We start from the raw sequence: 26,551 nt of genomic DNA, 5'->3' as shown, positions 1-26,551 counted from the left end.
ACGTGTGTGACGCGGCTTGGCCTGTTGTAGCGCCACCATGAGGCTGATTTGAAAACTGTCAAGTGGCATTTCTTCCAAAGCCTAGTGGGAATATGCATGCACAGTTTCACCACAACCGGACGCTGCGTTGAGTAGTTGTGGCGATTTGTACAAAACGGGCTACTCCTGAAAAATTTAGAAGCCAATCGTAGCCAATGAGGGTGGATTATGAGAAATCAAACAAACCCGTCTTGATCACATGACTATGGAGAGCATGTGTACCGATTTGCGTGAAATTTGGATAAAATCTGAAGGAGTAATATTAGAAAATGTGTTTTACATATGTCGGCCTCCTGGTGGCGCTATAAAGAGCAGATGTGAAAAATTCCAGGCAAAGGTTTTTCCTTGGCCTCTAGGGAGTTGGCATACAAAGTTATCCACAGATCCGTGCAGTTAGAGGTAAAAACACTTTTCGGCCAGTTATAGCGCCACCATGAGGCTGAGTTGAAAATGTTCATGTGGCATTTCTTCCTCTGCCTAGTGGGAATGTGCGTGCACAATTTCACGGAAATCACACGATGTGTTCATGATTTGCAGCATTTTGTTTGAAACTGAGCACTCCTGCGAACTTTGGAAGCCAATCTTAGCCAATCAGGATGGCGTCTGAGAAATCTGAAAGACTCGTTTCGTTGAATGGCTCTAGAGAGACTGTGTACCAATTTGCGTGATGTTTGGACAAAATCTGTAGGTGTACTGTCTAAAAACTTGTTTTGCACAAAGCGGCCTCCTGGTGGCGCTTTAATAGGCCGTTCTGGAAATTTTGGGGCAGAGGTTCATCGTTGGCATCCAGGGAGTGTGTGCGCAAAATTTGGCATCGACCGGGTTAACGGTGCCAGAGATTAGCTGGTCACAGACGGACGGACGGACACACGGACACACACGGACACACGGACGGACGGATGGAGTGCAAAACATATTCTCTCCCCATGCCTTCGGCCTGGTGGAGACAATTACAGTAGTCTATCCTGGTAGTAATGAATGCATGGATTGCGGTTTCTAACTGTTTTGGGGGGAGATATGGTTTGACCTTAGCAAGGAGACGGAGTTGGAAGAAGCTGGTCTTGACAACGGAGCTGATATGTTTGTCGAATTTAAAGGAGCTGTCAATGATAATACCAAGGTTTTTAGCAGATGTTCGAATGTTGGGTATAAGGGTGTCCGGGGTACTGAGGGGTGGGGCCAAGTGTGGGTCGAAGATGACTATTTCAGTTTTACTTTCATTAAGGTTGAGGAAGTTAATGTCCATCCAGATTTTGATGTCCTGTATACAGTTGAGCAGTGGTTGAAAAGGATTGAGGGAGTTGGGTATGAGGGGTAAGTCTAGTTGGATGTCGTCTGCGTAGCAGTGGAAGGAAATGTTGTGTTTAGACAAGATGGGACCGAGGGGAAGCATATACAGTAGGAAAAGGAGGGAGCCCAGTATTGACCCTTGGGGCACCCCGCAGCTGAGAGGGGCTGGGGGGGAGGAAAATTGGCCTAATTGGACAGAGAAGCTCCTATCTGATAGATAAGATGTGATAAGAGTGCTATGTCTACATAAAATGCTATCTAAGTTGCATACGCCTGTGTGTGTGTGTGTGTGTGTGTGTGTGTGTGTGTGTGTGTGTGTGTGTGTGTGTGTGTGTGTGTGTGTGTGTGTGTGTGTGTGTGTGTGTGTGTGTGTGTGTGTGTGTATGTGTGTGTGTGTGTGTGTGTGTGTGTGTGTGTGTGTGTGTGTGTGTGCGTGCGTGCGTCTGTGCACGTGTGTGGGATGGAGGTGGAAAGTGAGCAGTCTCATTAACACCCACCCTGTGAATCAGTCCTTCCTACATTGGCTGTGAGCCCTTCTCCCATTGGCTAGCCTAGAAAGAGAGGGGGGGTGGGGGGGTGGGGTGGGAAGATAAAAGCAATGTCTCCTCCTGCTTACACACAAACGCTTTGACCACCTGCTTGTCTGTCTGTCTGTCTATCTATCTGTGTATCTGTCTGTGGACTTTGACAGAAAGGACAAGACCTGCTATCCCAAAAATATTGCTGCAGTTCTCTGACCTGAAAATGTGAGTATATATATAAACACACACACACACGCACGCACGCACGCACGCACGCACGCACGCACGCACGCACACGCACGCACGCACGCAAGTTTTCAGATAAATAAGTAGTGCTATGGTTCACACCAGGAGAGATGGCGAGAGAGAGAGAGCATCAAGTGTTAAAAAGATTAGTCTCGTGTGTCATTGCTAAGGGTAGTTTTATTTTGTGTTGCAAGTTGTCTGTTTCTGCGTGTTCTATATTAGAGATCACTGATTTTATTTTGCTTTTATTATATTTTAACAATATAAATAGAGAGCTTTTGTTGTGAATCAGGTGTAACATACAGTATTTATACACCTTATAATCCTGGAGTTATAGTTATACTGTATGGCTTATTTAGAGCCACTGGACTTATTGTATTACATTTATTACAAAGTTTAGAACATGTTTCAGTCATGTTTTAAGTTTAGGAACAAGCATTGTGTTCGCTAAGGAAGCGCTGTGAGAGTGTTATTTAGAGAAATGGTATTTGCAGCTATTGAAAAGAGCACAGATGATGTTTGTGTTCTGCATTAGTGTATACAGGTGCTTGTTTCTATTAATGTGCCCACATTCGCGTGCGTGTGTGCGTGTGTGTGCATGCGTGTGTGCATGTGTTTGGATGTGTACCATCATAGTAGGCTGTTTCATTATGCTGTGTGCCTGTGTTCCTCGTCTATGAGATGAAGTTAAGAGGCTCTAATGGCAATTACTGCTAGGCAATCAAATAGAGCGCACACACACACACACACCTGGATTAGAATAGATTTCATGGATTTAGTGTTTATACTTAGTAGTTAGTGTGGCTCAGGGACAGAACAAACATACACACTGCAAAACAGATGTATTGCTTTTAACGTAATTGTTAATTGTTCAATTCTTGACTTTAGCTTCATTGCATACGTTAATGTTCAGATTCCAAAATATTCTCATTATTTTCTGTATTGTGTTGGTGAATTTCGTAGCTGTCAGGCAGAAACCTTGTATCTCCAATCTCCAGTTCAACCTTTTATGTTTTTTCATAATGAATGCCATATTTCGTCATGCCAGGTCAGTGGCCTTGTGCTTAGAGTGTCCGTCATGGGCTATAATTAATGCCAATCACAGAAGACAAAAGTAATGAAAATAGTAGATGCGAGGCGTTATGAGCTTGTAGATCGGCTATTTTCACTATTTTAAAATGTTTTTAAAATTATGATAAAAAAACGGTTTTGGACATACAAGGTTTCCGCTCAACAGCGATGATTTGCAATTCAATGACTGAATTGACCATAACTCTACCTGTGTGTGCTTCTAGTGTTAACATGGATGTAGCAGAGTTCCGTCGCAGGGGGAAGGAGATGGTAGACTATATGGCCGACTATATGGAGAACATAGAACAACGTCAGGTGTACCCAGATGTAGAACCAGGCTACCTGCGTTCCATGATCCCTGCTGAAGCACCACTGGAGCCTGAGACATATGAGGATGTTATGAGAGACGTAGAGAGAGTCATCATGCCTGGGGTCAGTTCACTCTTCTTCTTCTTATTACTAGTCCATACCCGTTGTAAATGTATAGTATTAGGTTCAAATCACTTGAATGTGTTTTGTCAAAAACATAATCACAACAAAAACTCCAGCAATAATTTATAATAATTTATCATTGTTCTCAGATACCCTCCCTTGATGTAGAACAAATGTTAAACAAAGAAAAGTCCATTAAAGAGCAATGGTGGCATGGAACTCATTACCTATTTGCTATTTTGACTATATGAGTGACTATATAAGAAAAAGTTAAAGTTGTTTTTGTTCACACAGGAGATGTAAAGGAGATATGAGCTATATATACAGATCCTGATATGATATGGTATTTGTTTTTGTCCTTAGAAATGTATTAGATAGGGATGTCCCGATCACGTATTTTTGCTCCCGATCCGATTCCGATCATTTGATTTTGAGCATCTGCCGATACAGATTTTTCCTGATCCGATATTATTTTATAGAACACGTTTATGCCATATAATAGTACAATATAGTACAATATCCCAAATCACAGACAATTTCCAGTCTAATATCATGATATGCATATAATATTGATACTAGGGATGTCCCACAAGCTATGAGGTGATGTTTTGTGTTGTGTTGTGTTGTGTTGTGTTGTGTTGTGTTGTGTTGTGTTGTGTTGTGTTGTGTTGTGTTGTGTGAATGGTGTATGTAATGACCGATGACATGAAATACTCTGTTTTTGATGATGGTTTTGAGATCCCAGGAAGAGTAGCTGCTGTCATGTACAGCAAGCTAATGCCATGGGGATCTAAAAAAAATGCTGGTTTCAAAAGCAATCCGCCACGTTTTAGACAGTTCAAAAATGTCTTTGACTAATGATCAGCATGATAGGCTAGGTTTAGAAAAAATCTGGAACTTCCCACTAATAAAATGCAGGAGTAGCTTTTCTTTTACACTTCTAACACGCCTTTATTTTTTCCATCTCATTGTGGGTTGTTGAAAAATAAAGATTTTCCCTTTCTCAACGCCTCTGTTCCATCACTAGAGTAGGAATATAGAGGGGTCGCTTTGGATGAATGTAATTGATGACTCACTGGGAAAACCATGAAAAGCATAAATGCAGGGACTACAGAAACAGATAGCATCTGGCCGTTACGCACGCACGCACGCACGCACGTACGCACGCACGCACGCACGCACGCACTTAATTCCTTATCGAAATAAATTAATACATTGACAATTTGTTGACACCTTCAGGCGTCTTATATAGGGAATTTCAGGGAAAATGACTCAACGGCTAAGTCGTCGTTATGACGCACACACACACACACACACACACACACACACACACACACACACACACACACACACACACACACACACACACACACACAGATGTAATAGGATTTGACTGTGTTCTGACTGCGTTCTGTCACACAGAATGAAAGGCAAGTTTATGAAGCCTTTGCACTAAATTAAGTAATGTTTCCTCAGGGAATACGATGGTGTGGGCAGTTTCTATTCCTTTATTTAACCAGCCAAAGACCAGAGATGAGAGAACACATGCATTATTAAACACATTTACAGTAATACAGACATCACACTTTAGAAGTTCACTCACTGTACTCTTTCATGTGTCACAACTGTTGGAGGTGGTGAAAGATATTCTCTTTCACACCAACCTTGCCCCTGTTGCTCCAGGCAATTGAACTGGTGATGATATCCCTCCACTGCTTTGCCTTGTCCACAGATGGATCTGAACAACTTAATTGGGAAATGGGAGGGAAGGCGGGTAACATAATATTAATTATAATAATAATAAAATGACATGAAAATAAAACATTTTCTTATATATAAAAATATATTTTAAATGAAAATAAATATAAAACCGTATAAACTTCACGAATTGTGTTTTTGTTATGGTGTAGTTCTTTCTGTTGCAGATTTGCAAACCAATCATATGATACAAAGTATGAAAACCACCTATTATAAAAATGGTTATGGTCCTTAATTGATTATGATTGGCTGAGCTGGCTTCCAAGAGTTGTAAAATGCTCTATAAACACACACCCATGGCCGCTTGACATCAGATTATAGCAGCTAACAATTATTGTCTAAAAATGCCTTGTGGATTTTGATCCTTTGAAGGTGCAAGCTCTCCTAGCGTTGTCTGTTGCCTGCCGGACTGGTGAGCACAACGATCCAGGTTCTATCCCAGCTCAGGGTGTTGCGCTATTTGCTACACCTATGATATACTATTAATCATTTTGTTATAGTTATTTATTTATTTTTTCTTTTGTTCTTTGGATGTTTGTCGATGTACATTTGCACACACATCATGTGAAATTTGAGTTTATTTTACCCATCTTAATTCTAGTGCCTGGGCACTATTAATACAGCACAAGGGGAGAAGTTAGGGGTTAAAGGAGTAGTTCACCCAAACAAAAAGGTTTTTGGGTCACCTACGTTTTTAAGTGTCTTGCTCACATTTTGGGCTGGGGGGGGGGTGAACCTTTGAGTGCCAGCCAGGCGTCCTCTCTAACCACTCAGCTACTGCCGCCCCAACCAAGCTAATGTGAATTGACATTAACTGTATTTTCAATTGTATATAATTGTCCTTCTAGATCACCCACTGGCACAGCCCTTACTTCTATGCCTACTTTCCAACTGCCTCCTCTTTCCCTGCCATGTTGGCCGACATGCTTTGTGGAGCCATTGGCTGCATTGGATTTTCCTGGGTAACATTACTTTTATTGTATTACTTCTGTTTATTTCTGTATTTTAAGTTAAGATGCAGGTGAAAATATTTAAAATGTTCATAGTCAAATAAATGTGATAAGACCATTGCGGAGCGCAGATCTCTGCCAGGACGGACAGCCTACATAAGTCTTACCCAAATATGGAGTTCCACCTTGCTCCGAGTCCAGACTAACGTGACAGTCAAAAGTTATAACCCCTTCTGAACCACACCATAAAAAGACGTTCATTGTCACATGACTCCTATTCCTTCTACTGGGGGAAACATTCACCAAACATAGCAGATCTACAAGCTCTATGTTTTTGGAGAAGAGATCTGAAGTAGAATGTGAAAAAAATACAGTTCCGGTTCTCTGAGACTAGAGACGTGGTTAATCTGGGAGGTCATACAAGTCATGTTATATGTTCATATGTTTAGGATGCCAGTCCAGCCTGTACAGAGCTGGAGACTGTGATGTTGGACTGGCTTGGGAAAATGCTCCAACTACCTGAGGTCTTCATTGCTGGAACCCATGGACAAGGTGGAGGAGTCATTCAGGTCAGTGTCTCTGTGTAAATTACTGTAGCACTTGAGGGCATCAAAACCTAAACTAGGGTTAGATCCAGTATCTGGCATTAATATTACACAGAAAAGTGGTTTAATACCGCTTTTCCAGTACATGATCTGTTCAGGTTGGTAAAATATTGGAATCTTCCTTTAATTGACATTTAATTCTTGCATCGCGTTTTGAGGTCCTTTCTGGGTCCTACGAGATTATTCACTGCCCTTTCAATTTCGTTTTTTATTTGTTAATTTGTGTTAAAGTTTGTGTGTGTGTGTGTGTGTGTGTGTGTGTGTGTGTGTGTGTGTGTGTGTGTGTGTGTGTGTGTGTGTGTGTGTGCGTGTGCATGTGCGTGTGTGTGTGTGTAAGCCCCAATTCATGTGATTGACATGCAGAATTGCAGATTGCAGAGGGTTGGAGGAAGTTCATTTCAGTGTATATCCTAATAGTTAAGAATTAATAAGTGGATTGTCTCCTTTGGGAATTTCGGGGAAGATTTTTATCCCGCGATTTTTGTAACCCATTTTTTTCACACAGTGCAAATGCCTAAGCTGTAACCCTGGGCACTACTCTCTCTCTGCCAACCTGGGGAGAGCCCCGAACTGACCTCATATGCTTCCTTCAATGCATGAGGAGTGAAGCAGGCCGCTTCTGGCCTGTCAAGCCTGTCAGGCTCACCTGACAGGGGGGAATCACGAATGGAGAAATGCAGCTCGCTAGTTGATGTTATTTTTTTTATTTTTTATTTTTTTAAACTTTTTAAAATGTTTTAGTTGACATTTTCCAAGCAGGAATTTCAGTTGTGAATCAACACATGCTAGTATTCAAGATGGTGATATCCAACCACCCATGTGGACATATTGCCTTCATTATCTGCTGCAACCAGATGTAAGGAGCCTTCCCTACAAAACACAAAAGTGTTTATGTGGAAACATAATTGACTGACGCCAAACCAGCAATTTGTCTTTTATTGATTTGTCCTTTCTCTCCCTGGTTCATAGTGCTAGATGAAATGGCAGGAAATTGCTTTTCAATATGTCATCCATTGACAGACAGAGTCAGACTGGGATCGTTTCATGGTGCAAAAAGCAAATTGTTAGTTTAGCCTTCCATTGACACAAACAGAATAGCAGCTGAGAATTTGGGGGGTGTGTGTGTGTGTGTGTGTGTGTGTGTGTGTGCGCGTGCGTGCGTGCGTGCGTGCGTGCGTGCGTGCGTGCGTGCGTGCGTGCGTGTTGTACGTGTGTGCGCAGGGCGGCGAGTGGCAAAGCATGAGAGCGCACACTGATGACAGATCATGTCATGCGCCTCTATTGTCGCCACCTGAGTTGTGTTTGTGTGTCTTTGTATTGATGTGAGGATGGAGTTGGATGATGGTGTGTGTGTGTGTGTGTGTGTGTGTGTGTGTGTGTGTGTGTGTGTGTGTGTGTGTGTGTGTGTGTGTGTGTGTGTGTGTGTGTGTGTGTGTGTGTGAGTGGGCGGGTGTGCGCGTGTGCGTGCGTGCGTGTGAGTAGGTGTGTAGTGTGTGTAGTGTGTGTGATCTACAGCTTTTGTCTTGCTCCTGCTCTTTTTAAGTGCATCTCACTATGGCAACAAATGGGCTTCCTCTTAACACAGAATGGATAAAATGAGGGTTGTGATTAGCCTGTCATTATAGAGCATCTACCAGTACACTTCAGTGGCGTGCACACGTGGAACCGACGTCTGCCTTAATAGTGTGTGAGATTTCTTTCATAGATCTTGGGGCATAAATAATAGGGGTGTAAAGATACATTCTAACAGCGATACAGCTAGAAGGTCCTGGGTTCGATTCCCGCTGGGGACGCTGTGGGTGCCCATACCCGAGGCTTGGTTGGCGAAAGGGCCTTTGCATGTTCTCCCCGTGTCCCCTAGGGTAGGTACCCTCACAAAAACATGCAGTAATCCTGGTCTCTAAAACTACCTCCCCCTGGTCAGCCGGGGCGCCTGATGGAGGGGAATGGAACTCGTCTAATAACGTGTTCCTTCCACGCGCTACGTCCGGCTGGGGAAACTCTCCCTGTCAGGTGAAAAGAAGCAGCTTGGACTATACTCATGCAGAAGGAAGCATGAGGTCAGTCTGCTGCCGCCCCAGGTTGGCAGAGGAAGTGTAGTGCCCAGGATGTCCAACCATTCTTAAAAATCACCCCTGTGTGAACTGAGTGGTGCAACTCCCCTCTCCCCTGCCCCTCTCTCTCTCTCTCTCTCTCTCTCTCTCTCTCTCTCTCTCTCATTAGCAGGCAACAGTGCAGCACTATCTCTCTCTCTGTTTCTGGCACAACAGCACCACTTTTGCCCCTACTGGTACTCTAAACATAGTAACATAGTAACGTAGTCACTTAGTCGTCACATAGTCACATATGTTAGGACGGACATTGCTGTTCCTTGGAGTGGTTGCACCACTCAAAAATATATACAGTAGTATATGCTACAGTGCTTTGGTACAATATGCCATATCAGTTCTACCAATGTCTGATGATTAACTTTCTCTGAGCCAATTAAAATGTAATTCATACAAAGAAGACAGAGGCAGGTTGTAGGCTTCCAATTTAGTGTACTGTCTAACAGTATGTCGATCACATTCACCTTGTATTGGTGACTTGCAGGACAGAAGTATACTTGGGTTGACCGTAAAGCCAGAGGTCTTTGACTGTCTACATAGAGTCTAATTGATTTGGTCCAGTGCCACTGAGCAACCACCCTTCAATCTACGTGTTTTGATGTATGACTTGATTGACTTATAAATGCTAAAGACATCCAACAGCAAGTCATGCTTGTTGTGATCCAAACAGCTCAGGCTAGCTTATTGATTGAATTCTCTAAGAAATTGATTGTCTTGCTTTGTGTTAATTTCCTCTGAAGCCTCGACGTCATGCTCAGTTTGTGCTGTCATGTGATATTAGCTTGGTCGTAGTTGTACGATGACTCATCATAGTGGCCTATACCCCTCTGATGATGTACTATATCAGTGAGTAGACAGGCTTTCTGTTAGGATCAAAGGCAATTTGCAAGAGAATAACAGGCTCATATTTGAATGGGCAATGAGGATACTCTGGGCTCTCTTTCACAGTCTCTGATGTGTGTGTATCTTCTTATGCTATCATGGATGTTTCTGTATTGTTGTAAACGTGTGCGTGTGTGTGTGTGTGTGTGTGTGTGTGCGCGTGCGTGTGTGGAGGGGGGGGGGGGGGGGGTCTCTCTTTTATGTAACCAGATGGCCGAAATAGGAGTTACTAAAATGCATTTAACACTACAGACTACGCCAGTTGGAATTGCACCAACAACCAATTAAGGCTTAAACAGGTTCGTAAAACAGAGCTTAAGAAACTGGGATGAGGAGGAGCTGAGTGAAGACACCAGAGTTTACAAAAGGTTGACATTTATTTCACATTAACTTAGTTATAAATAGCACCATGGCTTAATACAAAATGGCAGTTCTCAACACTGTAGAACACATTTCTTCTCCATACATCATGAGCAGTTAAGGCACATCACATCAAAAGGAGTATCAACTCAAGTAGGTTAGTTTCACTGCAACAAAAACACACAATTAGTTTAACTACTCTTAAAGTCTAAACATGCAAACAGTGAAGAGGAGGTCAAGCCTTACAGTGGGTTGAGAACTACAAAATAAAATACATACATCACAAAGGAAACGATAACATTATGTGCACATAATATACCTTAACACAGGGCAAGCAGAGTGGAAGCGCACCTCTGGCAGAAAGCTGCCTCACAGCTACTGGCCCAACTTGCATTGTCACCAATTGGATAAACTTCATTATTTAAAAGACATTAAAATACCATACCATGGTAGCACTGAGAACCACTCTGCTCGCCTGTGGAGAATCAGTCAGATCTGCCATTGCACTAGGATTTCCTGCTTTTGAAAAGAGTACTGCATCATGATTGGCTGGTCTGGAGCCACTTGCACCTGCACTCAATGACACAATCATTAGTGTCAGTGACAAACACACCATAGGGGAAATGAGAGAAACTGCATTAAAGTCCACCTGGTTACATCCACCCCAGCTTTAACACAGCCATGTCCTCATGGCTCACGTAGACTATAGCCGGGATACAGAACGGTCCCGAGGCCTTCATGGCTTCTGGTCAGTGGCAGTCACATCACACACTCACGCTCCGTGGGGAAGCTCGACGCCATCTGCACTCCTACCATGCGTGGTCCCTCTCCCTTTATGGAGTAGCTTCTCTTCATGGGCGCTTTGACATCACTTGGGCAGGGACAGGTCCACCGGGTGCCTCCGCAGGCATGGCCATTGCCCCTTAGCACCTGAACCTCCAGCCCCTCCTCACAGCTCAGTCACAGAGGCATTGCAGAAAGGAGTGGCTCCAGGGAAGTGGTCCCTTTGGACCACCTCCAAACTTCCTTTAAGGACATGTAACCAACCCGATCAAGCCTCCTAACACCCAGTCCCTTGATGGGAAAGCCTGGACCCGCCTTTGGGAGCTGCAGAGGCCAACCGTCAATCTCTCTCCCCCTAGATTACACAACACATCTCACACACACAGGCAGTGGGGCAGACAATTAACACATTTGATAATCAATTAAAATCATTGCTGGTCTGGAAAAAGAGCAAATTCCACACTTGGTCTCACCATGATCACCCAGCTCTCACCCAGTGCTCTGTCCTGCCGACTACGCCAAATGTAACCAGATGGCCGAAATAGGAGTTACTAAAATGCATTTAACACTACAGACTACGCCAGTTAGAATTGCACCAACAACCAATTAAGGCTTAAACAGGTTCGTAAAACAGAGCTTAAGAAACTGGGATGAGGAGGAGCTGAGTGAAGACACCAGAGTTTACAAAAGGTTGACATTTATTTCACATTAACTTAGTTATAAATAGCACCATGGCTTAATACAAAATGGCAGTTCTCAACACTGTAGAACACATTTCTTCTCCATACATCATGAGCAGTTAAGGCACATCACATCAAAAGGAGTATCAACTCAAGTAGGTTAGTTTCACTGCAACAAAAACACACAATTAGTTTAACTACTCTTAAAGTCTAAACATGCAAACAGTGAAGAGGAGGTCAAGCCTTACAGTGGGTTGAGAACTACAAAATAAAATACATACATCACAAAGGAAACGATAACATTATGTGCACATAATATACCTTAACACAGGGCAAGCAGAGTGGAAGCGCACCTCTGGCAGAAAGCTGCCTCACAGCTACTGGCCCAACTTGCATTGTCACCAATTGGATAAACTTCATTATTTAAAAGACATTAAAATACCATACCATGGTAGCACTGAGAACCACTCTGCTCGCCTGTGGAGAATCAGTCAGATCTGCCATTGCACTAGGATTTCCTGCTTTTGAAAAGAGTACTGCATCATGATTGGCTGGTCTGGAGCCACTTGCACCTGCACTCAATGACACAATCATTAGTGTCAGTGACAAACACACCATAGGGGAAATGAGAGAAACTGCATTAAAGTCCACCTGGTTACATTTAGTTCACAAGATTTAATTGATTCTAAAAAAATCACACCTGTGTGAACTGAGTGGTGCAAATCCCCCCCCCCCCCTCTCTCTCATTAGCAGGCAACAGTGGTACTGGTGCTCATTAACGTCACACACAAACATAGTCACACACATAGTTGAACGTCACAGACATTGCTGTTCCTTGGCTCAAAAATATACAAGCTAATGGTAGCCTGACACTCAGTCTTTTCATTTCGGTTCACTTTGAATCGCCAGGACATATTCTTTTAATGGTAGCGATTCAGGGCTAGAGCCAGGCTAAGCTAATGGAGCTATGTATTGTAAACTGACGTGTTTAAAAACAGTAGATAAGAAAAGAAAAAAGTAGGTGGTATCATCATAATCCAATGGAAGGACATTTTAAAAACGAACTGTGACAGTGTACTCTGAGAGACCCCCATGACGCTCAGAGTTATGGGGGTCTTTGAAATTAAAAAGTTTGAGAACCACTGTAGAGTAAATTGAACACAGCCTTAATTAGTATATCATCTGTAACACCTGTGAAGGAAGCCGGAAGTAGGAGTTCTTTCCAAATTTCTGCTGTGCATATACCCTATTAACAACAGTTTGTACCATGGATCCATTAGCTGTGGCGTGGCCCTGATTACCATTTAAACTGGCATGTGATCATTCTATGACTTCATTTTGTCATTTTTAATCATAATCAAACTCATCTTCTCCACAGGGCACGGCCAGTGAAGCAACCCTTGTGGCCCTGCTAGCTGCTCGCTGTAAAGCAGTCCGACGGATTCAGGCCTCTGAACCACAACGCACTGAGGCTCACATCATCTCCAAATTGGTTGCCTATTCCTCTGACCAAGTAAGAGCTGCCTAAAGCACATAGGAAAGAAACCTCTACATTAATGCAAATTGTCATTCACCTGACTTCAATCTAGATTAGGAAAAACAAGTATTCACTATTGAATGGAGGAACAGGTGGTCACTAGTGAAAGAGCAATCTGGTAATACAGAGTGACAGTGGGCCAGCCAGACATTAGCTACTGTAGACCTTATCAGGTTTAATATAAGACTACCATTGTTTGGGAGTATTGCCTCAGGGAAACGCAGACCTTTACAAGGACAGCAGTAAGTTTATCTCCTCCCAGTTGAAGAACAATGCGCTTTCTTCCATTTTCCTATTTGACAAAGATATGCTTTTGAATTGCATCATCTTGGTTGAGCTTTTACAGTTTATCTCTGGCTTGAAATAACATGTATAATTTGTAAGGCTGTCCCCGAACATTCGGGGGTTTGAACTTTCGCTCGTTAGGGTTGGCACTCGAATCTTAATGAATGGACTTGAACCATTCGTTTTTTGTTTTTTTGTTGTTGTTTTTTTAACTCGAAAATATATCTCGGCGAGAATGTGATATGCATAATAAGAGTACTATGTTCATGTTATGTTTACAATAATTTGAAAGTCCTGCATGACAGCAGAAGAGACAAACACAGTGACACAGATTCATAAAGAGAGGGGGAGACGCGCTGCACTCTAATCATGTTCAAGACGGATATCTCGTGTTGTCATTATAGCGAAGTAAAGACGGTTGTATCCACACTCAAAATGCACACCTGTCCCGTCGGGCAACCCGGTAGCAACCCTCACCTGCCTGACAATTTTTTTTACTTGCCCCGGGCAATCGGGTAACCGTTAGTGTCAACCCCTGATGAACATAACCCTTATTTCATTGATAGTCTATGCAATGTCGCTATTTATCTATTTATGAATTGCAGCCTGGTTAAAAGCACTCGGAGGTTCGGAGCTCGAAGGTTATTTTGTTAATTAATTAGAAACGAATGGTTCGGATGTTCCCTCGAAAATTCCTGCTGAAGTTCGAGTTCTAAAAATAGGGCTAGGGCCTTAAATTATACAGCCTTAATAATTTGCCAATAATCTGTACATAGGCCTACTTTGAACAAATCTATATAACATAACTATTTTACGTTTGGTTTAATCGATTAATTATTCCATAGTTGTTACTCTGGCTGTAGTGTACAGTATGTCCAAAACTCTATGTATAACTCTAAAGTATAATGTTTATGAAAACATGCAATACAACTGCAACTTCTTTATCTGTTATAACTCTCCAGGCACATTCATCAGTGGAGCGCGCTGGTATGATAGCTGGTGTTACCATGAAGAAAATCCCAACAGATGACACCTACAGTGTCAAAGGAGAGACGTTAAAAAAGATGGTGGATGAGGACAAGGCAGCAGGACTCATCCCGTTTTATGTAGGAAAACACATATTTACACTTAGCCTACACAACTATGTATATGCAAGCACACATACAGTACTGTATATGTACATGGACAAAGGCACACATATGGCATTAACAAAGGCACATTATGTGTGTGTACCCATGATGGAAATTCATTTTGATAAGGTATGAACTATAGTTCTACATGTCATATTCTGTTTGTCCTAGATAGGTCCCTGTCCCTAATCATTTTGAACTCTGGCCTAGCCCCTGTTTGTGTTGTCCCCATGCTGTTATTCATAACAAATATTTCAGGGCCTATCATTTATGATATTTCTGTCGCCAGATTCACCACCTGGTCTCTGTCCCTACTATATTAAGTTGTAGTACTGTAAGACAATGTTGTGATTCAGTCTGCTTACTGTAGCCTAGGGCTTTAAGCAACTAGTCGACTATTCAACTAGTCGACTAGTAAATCCACTAGTAAACCTTGTTGGTACTAGTTGACTATTTTTTCCCCCGATTTTATAGGCCTCAAGATCAGGTAGATTATAGTCACCAATGTACACAGTTTTTAAATGTACAAATATTTATTTCCAAAAAAAAAAACACGGTCTATTTCACCATTATCCGTTAAGTGCCGTCATTTACAGTAGATTAGAACCTGTACCCTGTATTTACATGATATCGAATTGTATTATCGAGTGTATAGTTCACTGGACATACAATACCTGGTATCAAATAACCTAGCCAAACTAGCAAAAATAGCCGATCTGCTATTTTCACTATACTTCTTAAATGCTTAAATGGGTGTCGACCCACTGTTTGGGAAACAGTAATATACATAACCTGTCTCTGTTCAACACAATGACACTCTGCCCTCAGGTGGCTGGTGAAGCTGAGCATAATTTATAGCCTGAGGATTTGTTGTTATTTGTAGCAGGCAGCCTGCTCCTGCCAGACCTAATGAGAGGGTATCTGGTTAGAGACAATAGTCCCTGTCACACCTGGACCCACAGATCACTATCAGTGAGCGATCCCTGCAATAACAACACTATTATAGTCAAGGAGTCTTACAGTGGTCAGGATACATATAACTGGACCCCCTGGGTTTATCTGAATGGGTGTTTTTTGCTATCTACACTACATAACATACTGTAGACTAGAAAAGACAACATTTCTGTAGACTAGAAAAGATAACATTTGAAAGAAAAAGTTAGCAAAATCCCTTTTTTCTTTTACATGGGTGGCAATGGATTTACCGATTATGTTTTTATCTTTCAGTTCTGTGCAACTCTCGGCACAACTAATTCATGTGCTTTTGATCGCATCACTGAACTTGGGCCCATATGTGAGTAGAATTTACAGAAAGCTACCTATTGACAGAATGACAACATGTAACAATACAATATGAAATATTGTACCAATGTCTGCTTTTGTGCTCCAGGAAGGTCCTTAGCAACATTTTACTATTGTTCCTTAACTGGGTTGTCCTTTATCTATTCCAGGTAATTCAGAGACAATATGGATGCATATTGATGCAGCATACGCTGGGAGTGCTTTCATCTGTCCTGAATTCAGACATTTACTGAACGGTGTTGAGGTGAGAAAATTCTAAAATCATTCTGGAGAAAGAACAGTAGGCTACATACAGTAATAGTACATAATATTAGTGATCCACTCAAATATTAAATATACAGTATATGGACTTCTTAGAATTTCTCTTTGGTATGGTCAACATGTTGTAGTGAGTGTTTAGAAAAATAGGTATATTGGTGCTAAATGACTAGACTACTGCCTTTTTCTGTTAAAGACAAAACCAAAACGCATTATATCTGTCTGTTTAATTTGTGTTCACTAAAGGCGTATTATTAATGAAGTGTGAAGTGAGTAATAAGCCAAAGAGTCAGTGGGACTATCACTGTGGCTTTTGATGTTGCTGTGGTGGTTTTGTCTCCTCATACTGTAGCTGAACGCTGTGCAGAGAAACAGAGATAAGAACAGTCATTTCCTGAGGCAGCATCAGAGACCTTTAGATAAAACCGTGCTGCTTTTCTTCAGCAAAGAAATGTCACTGTTTATTAGACACACACACACACACACACACACACACACACACACACACACACACACACACACACACACACACACACACACACACACACACACACACACACACACACACACACACACACACACACACACACACAGGTTCAAACCACGTTTGAAGGAGTTTAAAGGAGAGAGGAATAGAGATAGATCAAAAGAGGATGAGAGTAGGGGACAGAAATTGGGAGAGAGACATTCTCTCTCTCTCTCTCTCTCTCTCTCTCTCTCTCTCTCTCTCTCTCTCTCTCTCTCTCTCGCTCTCTCTCTAAATATACAATACACATTATACACAACATTATATACAATCATGTAAAAAAAAAAACAATGCAGTTGGTCTATAAACTCAATTGTCTCCAAACAGTAAACATAGAACAACTTTTGCATTGGGGGCTGCCCAGCTCTTCTACATCGCCGGAGGCCTGGTTGCTAGGATATGAGTGATGGGAAGGCAGACAACAGGCCTCCTTTGAATCAGTCAGCATGGCAACTGTCTGCCAGGAATCTGTTTTGTATTGTCTCCCATTGCTGCTGCTTTTTATTGCGTTTGCGCAAGCAGATGGAGAAAAGGATATTAGGAAAATGATAGTGAACAAAAAGATTAGAACATAGATTTGTCTCTCTTTGATGAGCCTTTCCTGGAAAAGTTTTGTTGGAGAGGGTTTTGGAAAGGACCAACTGTAGAGGTGGGATTGGTTCTGTGGAGTTATGATTCATTCACCCCGAGGCGTCGGTCAGAACACATTGGAGTCTTTGACAGGAGAGTGAAGGGGGTTATGGCAGCTTCACTGGAAGGTGTAGACACATGTAGGGTACAGGCATGGCATGGGTATGCAGATGAATGATGGTACTGTACAACCACTGAGTACGAATATGACAATGTATGTGGTTATTTGTCAAAGACGCACAATGGCACTGCAGCCTCAAGGCTGAAGGCACTATCTATGACTGGCATGAATGAATGTGACCCATAATGCATTGCACACTTAAGGTGGCAGGTAAGTATTACAGTGTTTCCACACCTGAGCGGAAAACGGCCGACAGCCGCGGACAGAAGTAGCTGTCCGCAGCTTCTTTTCCGAGTTTTTAGACAGCTGGTGGATGGAAAAGAAGCTCCACCTCTGCGGCTGACTGCCGCGACGGACAGATTCCCAGAAACGCTCTCCTCCGCGGCGGAGGTGGAGCTTAATTTCCATCCACCAGCTGTCTAAAAACCCGGAAAAGAAGCTGCGGACAGCCGAGAACGTCCGCGGCTCTTTAGTAAGTGTGGCAGCACCTTTACACAGTTCTTAAGGTGGTAAATAATAGGCACCCTTGAATGAATACAATTCCCTGCAACCTGCTTTGTTTTGTTTTTGAAGTTTGCAGACTCTTTCAACTTCAACCCCCATAAATGGCTTTTAGTCAACTTTGACTGCTCAGCTATGTGGTAAGTTGACTACCTATCACACAGTAAGCTTGAAAATGTCCAGTTCTCTTTTGAAATTAACTCTTGTAGGACCATATAGTTTGTGCTGTGTCTGGAAGCCAGGGACATTCCCAGACGGCCACTCACCCCACTGACACTGTATGCTCAACCTGGTATCTGCTTGTTTACTGAAAATATTCTATAAACAAACCACTGATTTGACATGAAAGTAATGTAGTCAGTAATGTAAGCCACCTGAATGTGTGGTTTACTTTAAAAGATCACTTCAACCATTTTCAACCAATCTTCATATACAGTAATTGTCCCTCTCTAATGCTCATTAGAATATGGTACAATCTTTGTCTAATCATGTGTCTCTGTCATCATTGATGGGGAGTTCAAGCTAATAGAAACTAACATGCATGCCTGCATAATGCATGGAAAATACATATTCATCCTACTAGTTTGTTTTTTTGTTTGTTTGTTTGTTTGTTTGTTTGTTTGTTTGTTTCTCTTTCGCTACCATAGAACAATACTGATAAAAGTTCCTAAATGTACCAGTTAATGTTTTTAATGTCCTTGTTAAGATTGATATTTTTCTTATTCACCTCCAAGCTAATGCTGTACTATATCCTGCCTAATGTCTATCAGATTATACGTAATAGAGGGTATGCGCATGCATAAAGTGAATGGCAAATCGAGTGGCAAATCGAGTGGCAAAGCGACAGGCAAATTGAGTTTAACATTGTTTAACGTTGTTTAATGCAATCAGATAGGACTTTGTTGTTTGGATGTATGGGCTATCAAGGCCAGAAAGTCGTTTTTTGCCACTCAGTGGGCATTCCTGCATAACTTCCGGGTTTGATGATGATGTCACGCGCATACCCTCTATACAATGTTTCCTTATTGTTTGAATGCATCGTTACTATCATGCTTATTCAGAAACCCTTGTTCCATAATGACTTGAACATTATTGTTGATGTATGATGATGATAATGATGATGATGCAGTTAAAATAATCACACTAACATAATACTAGAAACTGTAACACTGCACTGTAGTCATAACAAACTGACTTCCATCTAACTACACCTCATTCAGCCAGTACAAATAGAACTATACGCCTCCCATCTGCCCCTTCTATCAACAGCACACAAACAGACATATACACTAAGTTCCTATCCCAGAAAAATTGCTAAAACAGTATCAGTTCAATTGACACAGAAATTACTAATATTCTGTAGTGGCAAAAACGATAAAGTCGGTTTTGTTGTGGCATGAGTATTATTTCTCATTCTAATGGTACAGTACAGTGACATTCCTTGTTGAGTGTTTTAGTTAAGTGTTTTGTGTTGGGTCTTTGCATCGCATAAATGCAAATCCTAAAACTAAAGTGGATTAAGGATACTGAACCTCTTGACCCTCTCATAATGATCACATTTCCTTATTTCATGGTCAGTGAATGGATGTTGATTCATTCAGAGTTTTTACAGCTGGAGACTCCTGTACAGCACAGGCTTCAGACATGCCTCCTGCAGGAGGCTTGGCTCAGATCTGAACCCATTTGATTTGGCGTTAAGGACCCGTTGTGACCACATGGCCTTGCTGATATTGCTCCCGATTAGGGTTTGACTTAAAACCCACAACCTAACCGTGACACTAGGGCAGCCCCTAGATGTTTATAATAATGATGTTCACATGAGTGTATGATGTTTTCAGTTATGACATTTAAAAACAAATGTGGTAAACACAACTGGAATTTAAGCTCCCTTCTTTACATTTCGATCAATGTTGTCTTCCTCTGGCATTTAAATAGTTGACTATATCAGCCAGGGAATCTGATCAGCAGGGGCGGTATTGCAGTCGCTGTACCGCACTGTTGTGCGATCTTATTCACACCTTTGGTCATGAAGTGTATGTCATGACCGAAATAATTAGGTTGCGGATAGTGGCCAGAAGTGGCCGAAATATGTTTTCTCAGACGGGTGGCTGGCATAGGCATAGGTGAGAAGTTCAGTCACACAAGAGAGACTCTGACCCAGGGTCTTCTTCCAGTGGGACATGCATCGAGGACCTCCCTAGGGAGATGCTAGGGAGGCATCCTTTCTAGACCTCTCTTATATTCTGTGGGTGAGAAATTCCTGTTGTTTTCTTGTCCACAGGGTGAAGAGGAGATCTGACATCATTGGGGCCTTCAAGACGGACCCCCTCTACCTCAAACATGACAACGAAGAGTCAGGTAGTGTTATTATTTTAAACATTACCATTTAAGCTAAGCTGTCATCCCATCACTAGTAATTTGTGAACAATAGATCAAATGGGTCTAGATGGATGAGGGATGCCTTATAATGTTCATTGGTTTTCAGAGCAATAATAATGAATAATATGAAAATTATTTAACAACTACTCTATATGGTTTTAGTGCTCATATTTGTATTAATCAGATGCAAGTGAAACTCTCCATTATCTGAGGAAGTGTGTGTGTGTGTGTGTGTGTGTGTGTGTGTGTGTGTGTGTGTGTGTGTGTGTGTGTGTGTGTGTGTGTGTGTGTGTGTGTGTGTGTGTGTGTGTGTGTGTGTGTGTGTGTGTGTGTGTGTGTGTGCGTGTGTTACTGTGAGCATATGTACTGTAGAGTATATAGCCTAATCCAACTGTACACACATAACCTAATAGCCTAAGTACACACATGAAGTTAAGTGTGGGGATCTGGGGAGAGAGAAGGAGAGAGGAAGGGGGGGGGGGCAGAGAGAGTCGAGACAGATAATTAATCAGTGGATCTGCACATCACATCAGCTTAGTCAATCTTACAATCCTCCCACCTTAAGTTAAGCTCACTGACAAGTCAGGTTTTGAGCTAAATTAGTTTTTAAGCTACAATCTGTAGGTTTTATGTCCAGAGGTAATAGTAACGATGTCTGAACTACAATAAAGATTGTGGCGGATCTTATATTAATATTGTGACAGCAATACATCATCTTGTACTGGTATCAAGCATCGGTTTGTCTGTTTGTAGTTGTACACGCATGTTTCTTTTATTGCATCATGTGTTCTCTTGGCTTCATTCACACGTACCAAACACCAATCAAGCAATGTTTGGTCATTTTTTTGTTTTTTTGGGCCACCACAATGCTTTTCCAATGGGAGTCACATGGTTTGATCAAACATTTGTGTTTGATGGCTGATTGCTGATTGCTCCCCCCTCATCAAACAAAAATGTTTGGTCAAACCATGTGACTCCCATTGAAAATGAATTGGAGCAGCAATCAAAAAGCAATCAGGCATCACACACGGACCGAACATTTGTTGTGTAGGTGTGAAGTTGTGAACTAGGCCTCAAGATCGCAGATGTGATAAGAGTCACACCATAATTAGCCTGACAAACAGACAAAAGCACTCTGCATGTCACAGTGGCCCTCGTTAGACAATCTGAGCAGTCCAGGCTAATTAGAGGTTAGCAACTAATAGCATGGGGCTCAAAAATAAAGAAACAGGCTATAACCACAGAGATCTACTGAAGCATGACAGTGATTTCTAAGTGGGTGGGAATACTTATATAGGTGACCTGCCACAGAGACACAGTTGGAATGCATACAGTGGAAGCAATATAATAGAATGAATATTGCGTTTAAAGCTTATATATATTTTAATGTTATTTTAATGTTCTCAAATTCTGCCCAAATAAAACCCAACCCTACCTGGGTTCCATAAAACACACACACATGAGCAGGCAAGTAATATATAAAGCAAGCAAGGACTAAAATACATCAGAATACATCAATCATAATGGCTAATCAAACAATATTTCAGGTTTCAACTGCTAATGTCAAGGCAATTCACATGGCGCCTAAAAGACATTTAAACTGTTTGAAAATGTCTGATATAATCAGACAAATGGACCACCAAAGCATAACAATTTGTTGAAATGGACAGATTTAATTGTTGACTGATCAATGATGAATATGAATATTTATGTAACCTTTTCATGTGTGACTAAATCCTTATCTCTCTCCTCACAGGTCTGGTCACAGATTATAGGGTAAGAGGAATGATCATTTATGTACTGTAATTTACTCCAGTACATCAAAATGGCAGAATTATGTTGGGACTGATTTCGCGTCTCCTTTCCTCTCCTCTCATACAGCATTGGCAGATTCCATTGGGTAGAAGGTTTCGTTCATTAAAGCTGTGGTTTGTCTTCCGCATGTATGGACTCACAGGCTTGCAGGATCACATCCGAAAGGTGGGATACCAATTCTGCTCTTTACTCTATCTCCACCAATACATAATGTCATATGTTTTTCCAAAGGTATCTGTAATTCCATTCCTGTGTTATAAGCGATTGCAACAGGCGGTGTGTCCTCCGGTTTAGTCCACAACATGTGATTTAAGATGACATTTTGGTTACTAGTTAGTTTGGAAACAATCTGTGTGCCGCCTCCTGTCAAACCGATATATCTGTTCTGTATTGTCTCTCTAGTGTAAATGCCACTCGTTCTTCTGAACCCTGCCCTTTTCCTTACCCCCAAACCCCACCCCACCCTTCACACACATCATCTGTCAATCATATGGGACTATGGGCTCCAATTTCGTCGCAGCCTTTACCTGCAGCGCGGCCCGCAATTCAGCCGCTGCCCGAAAATTACGAATATAGGAGCTTTCTCTGTCCCTTAATGGTATTTTCGTCCCGCGTCACCCGCTATCTATTTTGCCGATACCGGTATTTGCGCCTAGAGGTGTGGTCATGGGCACGCTTTCCCCTAAATTGCTATTTTGGTCACATACATTTGGGAAGTCGATAGTGGAGTTTAAAAGCACCCGTAAGCCGTGCCAAATTTGGTAGAGCGGCGCACGGCACGCCGTGCACGCCTCAATGGAGAACATGTCTGCAGGCACAGAGTAGGCTGCCTCATCTCTCCTTATTCTCATATCTCTTTGTAATTTTCCTATAATCAGCAGAAGTCGAGTGCCTGCCACTTCCTTTCATTGTCCATTGTGTTTATATAATTGCAGCAGTGAGACTTCAGGGCAGCGGCTATGAAGAAATATAGCACTAACGCGCAACGGATAAGGGATCTCTTAAAGGGATCTCTTAAAGCCAAGACTGGTGATTGGTTAAATTTGGTTTAATTATTGTAACGCCCAAACCACACCTATGCATAATATAACGGGTAACGGAGGTGTTTAAGGGATTTAGACAGGTAACCAAAATACCAACTTTAGTGGGGGAACACCCTTTCCCCACTCCTAAATCCCCAAATAGTGGCTTTAGAAAGATGAGACAAAAATGGAGCCCTATATCTACTGTCCACTTTTCATAATAAGCTTCAGTGTCTTCCATTTCGTCACCCTTCAATCCCTTCCATTCCTCGTTGCCTCTTTCTTACAGGGCCTCACATCTGCACATATGCTCCTTCCTCCCCCTTCATGTCAATCAAACAAGCCTGTTCTGTGTCTGCTCTGTTTTAAATTAAATTAAGCATCAGTTCGTAGCAACATACAGTGCACATGCCCTCCAGCCATACCACGTGTCTACATCCATCTATCAAAATAGATCGAAAGATCACAAAAATACACATGACATGGTTGTTTGGATATTTATATACTATGATGCTGCTGGTGATTGCTAACATGATTTGACGTCTCTTGCATTCAGACTAATATGCTTAAGGAAACACTATTATTTGTGTGAGAAGTCTCTTTCCATTTTCTAAATGGGGAATGACAATGTTATTATTATATATCAATTTACTGTTTCAGTTCTCAATCTTTTCTGGATCAGGGCCCACTTAAAAATATTGAAAGAATTTGCGGCCCACCCATCTGACCACTTAATGGCTACCGTGTCAAGTGAACACTTGGGTGGCCCATGTGCATTTTCAGCATGTTTATTTCATAAACAAACCTTGGATAAATGGAACTAACGTAGTATTCTTTCCCACCAGTGGGTTGATAACCATTGTTTTAGTACTTTAAATATGAACGTAGTGCTGACCTTTAGGTCCAGCAGTCTGGACAGCAGCATGCCATGGTCAAGGAGGTAGTAACATGAGGCATTTGATGACCAACACGTCATCTTTGACACATTCTAATTGCCAAATGATTAACCAGGAAGCATACATTAAAGTAGGAAAAGGACACAATAAATGAATGTAAGTTCATTATAATAGCTCACAAAACCTGTGTGGTGATGAATAATTGGCTGGGAATGAGGAAGCAAAGCAGTTGTTGTTGGCCAATGTTTGGCTTCATTAGGAAACAATTGGCATTGGATATGTGTGTAATAACATCTAACTACGTACACGTGCGTGCACACACACACACACACACACACACACACACACACACACACACACACACACACACACACACACACACACACACACACACACACACACACACATACACACACACACACACCTTGAATAACAACATGCCTCCGTACAGTAATTTCAAGCAGTGATGTGTATGGTTAGAAACTCAGCATGCATCCTATTATGTGTCACTGAAATCTGGGATAATAATTGGATGAATTCTACCATAGGGAACTTTGATCTCATGATGTCATTTAAACAATATTCAAGAGGACCACAAATTCATTTTCTGAACTGTTCTCTTTTTGACCATTATCATTTCATGGTTATTAGACACACATTCTATTTTCAGAAGTTCTGTCTAATTTGTAGAATTAGTCACACCATATCAGAGCACAATGTCGCCATCTAGTGAATATAAAAGTAAAATACAACCTTCAAATCTGTGTTATACTGATATTGTTTACATTGAATATCAGATCAATTCTCACTTAAATGCCATGATACAAAAGACGTTCTTACTTCTATTTAACAAACTACAGTACACTATCATGATTATTCTGCATAATTATATATATATATATATATATATATATATATATATATATATACACTGTATACACTGGTTTCTTAAAGGCAGTAGGTTCTGTTATAGCCTACCTTTCTGTCGTTTAAGCATCACACATTCTATTTCATTTTACAACTACTGTATTGTAAGTATAAATCATGCCTAATTTATGGTCTATATCATGCAACAAAGTATAAATCAGACTTGAGGCTTAGCTTGTTTTGTTCTGTTTACAGCAAGTGGGCCTGGCCAAAGAGGTTGAGAGCTTAGTGAGATCAGACAAGAGGTTTGAAATTTGTGCGGAGGTCGTCATGGGACTTGTCTGTTTCAGGCTAAAGGTAAGACCACGTAACACATTTTCATAACTTTAAGACAGTATTTTTTACCCTATAGTGAGTTTAAGTTTTTAATTATATTGTGCATTGTGCATTTTCTCTTGCCCTGGGCTCGTTTGCATATAGTATTACAGATACTGCCAATTCCTTGCTGGATTTTTCTAAATGAGTGTGAAGTTCAATTTCCCCAAATCATTTTGTCATCCATTACTACAATTCAGTATGTGTAGACAATATTCTTTCAACGTCCCTTTATCTTATTACCTCCTGTCTCATCCTGCCATCACTCCTCTTAGGGCTCCAATGAACTGACAGAGGCTTTGTTGAAGAAGATCAATCATGCCAAGCGGATCCACCTGGTACGATGCGAGCTATCCGGCCGCTTTGTCCTGCGCTTTGCCATCTGTGCCCGCACCACGGAGTCACACCATATCAAAGAGGCATGGCAGCACATTACAACGCTGACCTCTGAACTTCTATAGGAGCTTCTTCCCTGTCACAAAAGTCAGGGGAAGAGTTGCCTTGATGTCACTGACCAATGGCCGGAGGAAAGAAGTAGCTGCTCTGAGCCGTAAATTTGGACCAAAGTTAGGATAGAGAATATAATTTTAATGTCACAGATAAAAGATGTAAATAAAACGTGACACATAATATTTAATATACCAGTTCTTGGTATGGCAGGAGGCAGTTGCTGCCTCCTGCCATTTTATTTTGTTCCTACACAGTAAAATCAAAATCCTGTGTAGGAAACAAGTGTGATGCATTGCACAGTATGTTTTATGTATAGGTTTTAATGTAGGTTTTATGTATCTTACAGTTGCACCCCATTGTATTCCGACTTAAATCAAAGCAACGCCTACAGTAAAAGCTAGTGTTCATTTAAGTTGTTGGACAAATGGAACCCTACAAACAACCTATAAAACATACTACTATGCATCATACTTCTATAAAACCAAGTGATATCAGTTCCAAATGTCTATCTAGCCTTTCTGAACTCTGCTCTCACCTCACACTGCTGCACTCCTGTCTGTGCAGGCTTTATTGTACTGTACACATGGCTTCTTTGTCTGTTGGTGATAATAATCAGATTCTACAGGTATCTGTGAGACTTCACTGAATGTATTGCACTTTGTAGTGTGAGTAAATCTAAACTTGTATTCATTTCCGTCAGTAAATGTATGTGAGTAAGATTGAACTAACTTT

General features: G+C 41.5%; 2 protein-coding genes across 2 annotated transcripts in view; one reads left to right on the top strand and one right to left on the bottom strand.

Moving 5' to 3' along the window:
• Window positions 1-26,551, bottom strand: part of LOC306925011 (aromatic-L-amino-acid decarboxylase-like) — a gene marked incomplete at both ends in the record, with an annotated part of 84,847 nt that overhangs the window by 36,907 nt on the left and 21,389 nt on the right. The gene's annotated exons all lie outside the window — the stretch shown is intronic.
• LOC306925495 (aromatic-L-amino-acid decarboxylase-like) lies at window positions 1,967-26,411 on the top strand. Its single transcript, XM_079504350.1, has 14 exons — window positions 1,967-2,075; window positions 3,392-3,599; window positions 6,206-6,319; window positions 6,757-6,876; window positions 13,104-13,238; window positions 14,510-14,653; window positions 15,905-15,971; window positions 16,129-16,223; window positions 18,088-18,155; window positions 20,297-20,373; window positions 22,151-22,170; window positions 22,276-22,374; window positions 25,250-25,351; window positions 25,645-26,411. Exons 2-14 carry the CDS (start codon window positions 3,399-3,401, stop codon window positions 25,828-25,830), a joined length of 1,428 nt encoding a protein of 475 aa, XP_079360476.1. The 5' UTR covers window positions 1,967-2,075; window positions 3,392-3,398; the 3' UTR covers window positions 25,831-26,411.

Source organism: Electrona antarctica, assembly GCF_951216825.1.
Source record: "Electrona antarctica genome assembly, chromosome: 6".
NCBI lineage: Eukaryota > Metazoa > Chordata > Actinopteri > Myctophiformes > Myctophidae > Electrona > Electrona antarctica.
The sequence above is the reverse complement of the archived record's forward strand: the minus strand, read 5'-3'. Positions and strand labels throughout refer to the sequence as shown.